Source organism: Passer domesticus, chromosome 15 (genome assembly GCF_036417665.1).
Source record: "Passer domesticus isolate bPasDom1 chromosome 15, bPasDom1.hap1, whole genome shotgun sequence".
In the NCBI taxonomy this organism is placed as follows: domain Eukaryota; kingdom Metazoa; phylum Chordata; class Aves; order Passeriformes; family Passeridae; genus Passer; species Passer domesticus.
This window is the reverse complement of record NC_087488.1, coordinates 8018823-8025664: the sequence shown is the minus strand read 5'-3', so window position 1 is coordinate 8025664 and position 6842 is coordinate 8018823. Positions and strand designations below refer to the sequence as shown.

Below are 6842 nucleotides of genomic sequence, written 5' to 3'. Positions count from 1 at the left end.
AATTAAGTTATTGTTGAAGGACGCTTTGCTGCATTCCAGCAAACTCTTTCTTTCCCTGTGTGTGCCAAATCATTTAATGAAGTGCATGCCAGTGCAGTGACTCACCCTGTCAGTCTCTAGCATTGCCACCTCTACCTGCCCATCAAATCACTGCACTGGAGCAACAGAACCTAAACAAAGCCAAATTCTTACTTCAAAGAAACCCTGATTTCTACATAAGTAATGCAGAAAAAGCAAGTTACTTCTATCAAAATATTTTATTTTGAAAAGCACAGGAACAATGGTATTTGTTACCAGCAAAATGCTCTTTGCAACAAATTGCTCTTCCTGCAAGATTGTATTTCCTTAAAGCAATTGTGGGGGAGGGTTCCAGGTTAGATCTTGTCAGAGCAAACCTGTTCCCACAACCCTTCTTCATTTTTTTTGTAGATTCGAGGCTTCCTGTCAGGAAACAGGGACCGAGATGGAAATGGATGTTCTTTTAGAAATGTCAGTGTAGATCTAATGTGGGAAACAAAGTGGGGGGGCTCAGCCAGGGGTGACGTGGAAAGGTTCTGAAAAAGAAGATGGGAGCAAGAGCTGCTTGACATTCAGAATACAATGTTCTCATTATCCTGTCCCTCTAGAAGGATATTCCCCACCCTCCCAGGGACAGCAGTGCACTGGGAAAAGTTTTGACTCAGCTCTACTCAGCTAGAAGGCAAAAAAACCCAAACCAATTAGTTTCAGGTACCTGTAAAATCTGTGCATCATCTTGTTCCAGCCAGAAATCCACATGTGGGAAAGGCCCCCAGAAATAAGGCCCAATCCGGAGCTGTTCTGTCTTGGCATCGTAGATGTTGGTCAGCTGTAAGAACACAGGGAGGCTGCACAGGCAGCCAGGGCTGCCCCAGACAGGAGAGCTCCCCTCAGTCTGGCCTGGCCAGACCAGCCCTGCTTCCCACCAGCTGCACTGACACCCCCAGCTACTCACCAAACACAGTGAAATGGTGACAACAAACCCAGAGAGCTACCAAAGGATGCTTTCCTCAAATTTTGGATGTTTCATTGCCCCTAACTGGCCTCCCCTCCCCATTTTCTCCATCCCTGTTACTCACTGGTGCTCCTGTTAAAATGTGGGCTGAACGCAGATCCTCATCCGGCCCTTTTACTGGGAAGGTTGCAGGGAAAATCTCTGCTGTTTTAACATTCACAGCTGGTAGAAATAGAGATTAAATACAGTAAAAATTAATTGTTGTGAGGCACTTCTTTACAATGACCATGTACCTAACAAAACTGTGCTGCAGAACTGCTGAACCCATCACACATTTTTATTTCTCAGACCCCAAGCCTGTGACAGTACATTTCTACTTCATTTCCTTTGGCAACATTTCAATATTCCAGAGATGAGTGAACTAATTAGAAAAAAAAACACTGAGTAATCAAAAAGAAGAAGATTAAATTCTAAGCATAAATTTAGTGCAGTAGCTCAATGCTGATAAACTCTTAAGTGCAGTTAAAGGAAAAAAATCTCTTTGAATTTGTACACGGCCTCTTCATGTGTGCATCTCTCCAGCTGTGGCACCAAAGCATTTCTGCCTATGCCTCTGACAGCAGCGTGCAACTTTTAGGGTGGACTTTTCTCATTCATTAAAAGCAGTCTATTTACTATTGGAATCTGAAAAGCAATCCAGTGACCAAAAGAAAATTCAATTCTAATTTAACTAACTCACCTATTCCATAAATTATTGGAAAGTGAATATCCTGTTCTTCTCTGTCATTTAGTTCTGTAATGAAGAAAAAGAAGTCAAACTTGTAGGGTTTTGGACTTTAGTCTGAGCAGCATTTATTTCATTGTATGTAATTGAAGAGCAAGAGATCTGATGTTGCATAAGACAGAGGAAACCAAGGAAGCCTAAATGAAATATGGAAAAGGCAGAGATCAGTAACAACACATGTGGGACTTGGAGCTGTCTCCTACCAGAAGAGCAGCTCCAGCCAGCTGCCCCTGCTTCTGCAAGGACAATTTACAGCAGCCCAGCAGAACAAAGGTCCATGAGTGCCCTTCTCAACTGTAAGATATGCACAGGTACAGAGACTGTTCCTTGGGATAAATGTGCCAAAATAACCTGGCCATGACTATGAGTCAGTTGCAGTGCAGCAGCACTTGGTAAGGAGCAAATGCCCCCTGCATTGGCTCTCTGACATCAGCACACACACACCAGCAGTAAAACTGAAAATCACACAGCACTATGGAGGACTGGTGCTGTTCTTTCTTACAGGACAGAGGAAAAGCCATGTCTGAGAAGTTCCCTTCCCTTTCATTTCAGGAAAGGTACTTCCAACCCCAAAGGAACATTTTCTTACCTGTTACACAGAAAGTTACTAAATGAACATCCTCTGGCTGCAGGTCGAACGCTCCTGTGATGACAAGGACAGCAAAAATGTCAGTGAGTGGGGGCAGGGCACTGCCCTAAACCCCTGCCCCAGGTGGGGCAACACTGCAAACAGGGTTCTGCACATTTGCTTCAAACTAACAGGAATTTACAGAGACGGGCCATTTGTAACAGCAAGTTACAAGAAAGTATTCTGCCACTTACTCCTGCTGACACTGGTGTAGCTCTGGCATCACATCAGCTCTGCTCTAATCTGCTATACATTTAGCAGGCTATATTTAAATGTTTTTTCCTAAAATGTCACATATATAATGAACAAACCCAGTCTTTCATCAACTGTAAATTAGTTCTGCATTTCATCATTCCAAACACTCCTCTTTTAAAAAAGCCCTCTTTTAAGTTCTGATAGCAATACAGTATTACTGATTTAAATTGTACCTTGATGCATGAAAATCAGAAGGTTAAAGTTAACCAAAATACTCTGTTCTGCACAGAACTCTCACATAACACAAAACACCCATCAGGTGTCATAGCCACAAGGCTGCATCCCAGGGTCTTTGGTTTTCCTTTTTTGTTTACCCCCTCAAACACCTCCCTCCAATCCTAACACCTGCCCCATCCCTGCCCCCTCCCCATTTCCGGAGGCCTCTCCAGAAGTGGGAAAGTGCTTTAGCACAACCCAGAGCACTCCCAGGTCAGCAGATACTTTACACTTCCAATTGTTAGTGAAGCACTGCCATCACTCCTCTGGACTATGGAGTGTTGATACTGTTTATAAACAGACCTGACATTTTTTATAAGACAATTCCAAACAATAATTAAATTTTACCTCATCACATTAAGGTATGAACTGAATGGTAACATCATCCACATGTACAGATTGGGACAGTGACAACGCTTGCCCATGATCCCAAGATGAGCAGGAATCAAGCCAGGAATCAAAGCCCAGCTGAACTGCTCCCAGCTCACTGTGAGAAGTGACAGGGTCAGACCCTGTGGCCCAGGCACTGACCATGGGCAAGCCCAGCATTCCAGCCCCTCTCCACACCAAGTTCTCAGGCAGAGAAAAAGATCTTTCATGTGAATCCACACTTCTTTCCAGACTGGGGACTCAGACTACAAACAAACTCCACCCAAATCCAGCCAGAACCAGGTTTTTTTTTTAATTTTTTTTTTTTTTTTTGGGGACATGAGAGTGGAAAAAACGTGAACTTACTAAGAAGCTGATTAGTAAGTTTTTGTGATAACTGCCTATCATCATTGAAACCTCCAACTAGGTGCACTTCCAGCCTAACAGAGATGGAATAACAGGAAACAGCAATTAAAAAGACAACTCAAAATTAACAGCTTTACAAAATAATCCCCAGCCCAAACTGCAAAGCAATCATTAGAGAAGCCTCACTTATTACAATCACATGCACCAAGCTGGTTTGCATTACACAGCAAGTTATGATAATTCCATTCTGAAAACTTCAGGGATCACCCAGGATGTGGCACAGGAACAAGCCTGAAGAGGCATTAAATACATGCAATTCTATCCCAGGGGTATCTCTGGCACCTCTGGTTTGGACTGAACTTTGTAACCATCTTTCAGTTAATTAAACTTGCAGATTTTTGTTCCCATGACCTCCTCACAACTACTCTGGACCATGCAGCAGGGTTCTTCTCTAAGCAGTGTCTATGTAAAGTCCTTACAAATCATGAGTCTAAGTTGAAGAACTACCTTTTGCTCTTACCAAACTACAGGGGCAAAACCCTCCACATCCAGAAAAACGCTTTTCTGCTAAATTCTGTTTCAGAGCTTTTTACCCACTGCCCTATCCTCCACACCATTCTTTTTTAATGTGGACTTACAGAATCCCCTCATAGACTGTCAGATACTGCAAAGAATTTACAAATATTCTGAAGGGAAAAATATAATTTAAACAAAAAACCAGTTATATGGAAAATTTTGCAAATTTGGAACAAAGTTAAATGGACAAAAGTAAACACAAACCTCATGGTGGCATTTTACAGAGACACTCTTCAGAACAGAACCGTGCTTTAAACGACAGCTAAAAATACCCCAAAATCATCATCAAGAAGTGATTTTCACTTTGCATGCGGCCGCTGCTCAGAGGTGTTTCCTGCACGATTCCCGTGTGTGAGCCCAGCACAATCCCCTCACAGCTCCCCTCCACACGAGCTGCAGTAACCTCGGAGAAGCAGAAGAGAAGGGAGCGGAGCTGACCTGCCGCAGCCCGAGGAGTGAGAGAAGGCCTTCACCGAGCTCATGATGAGCGACACCTCGGCCTCGGTGTCCGAGCCGTCGCAGTGGGTCAGGCACGTGGCTCCGCTGCCTGGGGAGGGCACACAACAGGACTCGGTGACAGTGCCACCAGCCGTGGCAGTCCCCGAGCTGCAGGGAGAGCTGCCCCGCCGCTCCCCGCTGCCCTCAGCCTCCAGCAGGGAGGACCGGGGCGAGGCAGCACCCTCTGCATGGGCCCTTTAAAATCAGCACAACCGCCCTCTTAACAGCACCAGCAACATCCTTAATGTCAGAAATCCAGGCACGCAGTGAGGATCTTTCCACAAACTCTACCCCTGAAGCTGCTCTGTGGCTGCTGGACACAGCCCAGGACTGCAATGCCACCGGCCACAGGAGCAGAGCAAGTTAAAATCTGCTCCAGGAGCAAGGAGAGCGTGGAACCTCTCACACTGAACAACCAGCTCCGAGCGAGTCTTTAGTTAACACCTTGTGTGACTTTTGGGGATTCAGGTTGTACTAATGCCACATAAAGCAGAATTAATTCCTTATTTCAGGGGTTCAGGCTTTGCTCTGAAGGTCCTCTAGAGATACCTGTGTGTCGGAGCACAACTATGTGGCAGGTAGTGGCATCATCTGATCCAAGAATGGAAACAGAACCTATTTTAAAGGAGGAAAACACCGTAAGAACTCAGCTCTCACAAGCACTGCTTCAGTACAAGAAGAAATGTTTATGCTCCTACACACCATCTTTAGGGGTAGTCACTGCAAACTCTCTCTGCTGGACATAGAGAAGGCCTTTGGGTTCCACGATCTGAGCTGGCTGACTTCTCAGAAGTTTTGCCTTCTCCTAAAGACAAATGATAACAAATACTGCAAATGATAAGAGATACTACAGTGGCTGAATTGTCAGGTGAATCCATTACTCCACAGAAACATCACCTCTGAAAAGCAAAGGGACTAATATGTCAGAGAGAAACATGCGTGTTTTGTATGACAAAGTATTGTGACTTTTGAAAGTTTTTTGCTTCCCTGACACTGACCAAGTTAATAGTTAAATCACATCATTCCAGAGAGACACAAAACACCTTTTCCCTGTTATATGGACCGTAAAACAGAGGCACAATAAAAAGCTTTGAACTGGGAAAAGATTACATAATACCAGAACTGATCTTGGAAGTTTAATCAGAACAGGAAACTTGAAATACAGAAGTTTCAGTCTTCTACTGCCATATTTCAGAATATTTATTTTGCATTTATCAAAACACCGTTGTTTATTATCTGGATTGGTGTGTGGAAAACCCGGATTCCTGGGCTATGACTACTGCAGGGCTTCCTCACAGACCTGCTGGGGACAAAATCAATTTCCATTCTGGACTCAAAAACACTCCACAGCTTTATCAAATTTGCCCTGGTTTTCTACATAATCTCAGGGTCTGCAAAGAAACACCTTCTGATGGGAAACAGCTCCCCAGGCAGCTCTCTCTGCTCACATTCCTGGCTCGGCCGTTAAGATTTGAACATTTATACCCTGGAAGCAAGGTCAGCACCTTACTCAGAGCGCCCACCTTGCCTTTTTATCGCCAGTTTTTGTCATTTCAGGCAGAAGGTGCCCGCCCGGCCCCGCCGGGGAACCCTGGCACGGCCGAGCCCCTCGGCCGACACCGACTGATTTCTGCTCCATCGCCCCGCGGCTCTGGGCTGCCAGAGCGCGGGGAACGCGCGGGGTCGGGGCCGCTCCGACCCGAGCCCGCCCCGCTCCCCCCGCGACCGCGGCTGCCCCGGGCACTCCGGCAGGGCGGGCCCCTTCCCGCGGCCCTCACCTCCAGGTGCGGGTGGGCGCGGATCATGTCCCCCGTGGGCCGGGCCAGGTCCACCCGCGCTCCGTTAACCAGCAGCGGCATGGCGGCGGGCGCGGGGCCCGGGCCCGGAGGCGGCGCCGCGCTCCCTCCGCAGGCCGCGCCGGGCCGGGCCGGGCGGCGCCGCGCGGGGCGCTGGGAAAGCGGGGCCCGGCCCGGGCTCGGAGCGGCCCCGGGGCTGCCGGAACCACGCCCGGCCTCAGCGGCACCGCCCGCGGCTGGGCCCGGCCCGGGCTCGGAGCGGCCCCGGGGCTGCCGGAACCACGCCCGGCCTCAGCGGCACCGCCCGCGGCGGGGCCCGGCCCGGGCTCGGAGCGGCCCCGGGGCTGCCGGAACCACGCCCGGCCTCGGCCTGACGGTTAT

The 6842-nt window shown here is 47.8% G+C and overlaps 1 protein-coding gene across 3 annotated transcripts; it reads right to left on the bottom strand.

Moving 5' to 3' along the window:
- Window positions 1-238: 238 nt before the first annotated feature.
- Window positions 239-6624, bottom strand: NTAN1 (N-terminal asparagine amidase). 3 transcript variants are annotated; one of them, XM_064390049.1, is made up of 10 exons: window positions 6444-6624; window positions 5368-5470; window positions 5215-5280; window positions 4606-4714; window positions 3592-3665; window positions 2347-2400; window positions 1713-1766; window positions 1098-1195; window positions 734-847; window positions 239-554 (listed from the first exon to the last, which is right to left on the bottom strand). In XM_064390049.1, the coding sequence occupies exons 1-10, from the start codon at window positions 6522-6524 to the stop codon at window positions 375-377; spliced, it is 933 nt and encodes a 310-aa protein (XP_064246119.1). In that variant the 5' UTR covers window positions 6525-6624; the 3' UTR covers window positions 239-374. The 3 variants fall into 3 exon arrangements, with proteins under 3 accessions (XP_064246119.1, XP_064246118.1, XP_064246117.1); XM_064390047.1 differs by having other exon boundaries at window positions 418-554; window positions 734-884; XM_064390048.1 differs by lacking the exons at window positions 3592-3665; window positions 4606-4714 and having other exon boundaries at window positions 6444-6618.
- Between the last annotated feature and the right edge of the window lie 218 nt (window positions 6625-6842).

Excerpts from the sequence above, each read along its gene's own strand:
- NTAN1 (XM_064390049.1), bottom strand. The coding sequence starts at position 6,524 with ATGCCGCTGCTGGTTAACGGAGCGCGGGTGGACCTGGCCCGGCCCACG. Across the intron at positions 5,471-6,443 it reads GCGCCCACCCGCACCTGGAG|GAGAAGGCAAAACTTCTGAG; the intron begins GTGAGGGCCGCG and ends ATTTGTCTTTAG. Across the intron at positions 1,196-1,712 it reads TCCAATAATTTATGGAATAG|CTGTGAATGTTAAAACAGCA; the intron begins GTGAGTTAGTTA and ends TATTTCTACCAG.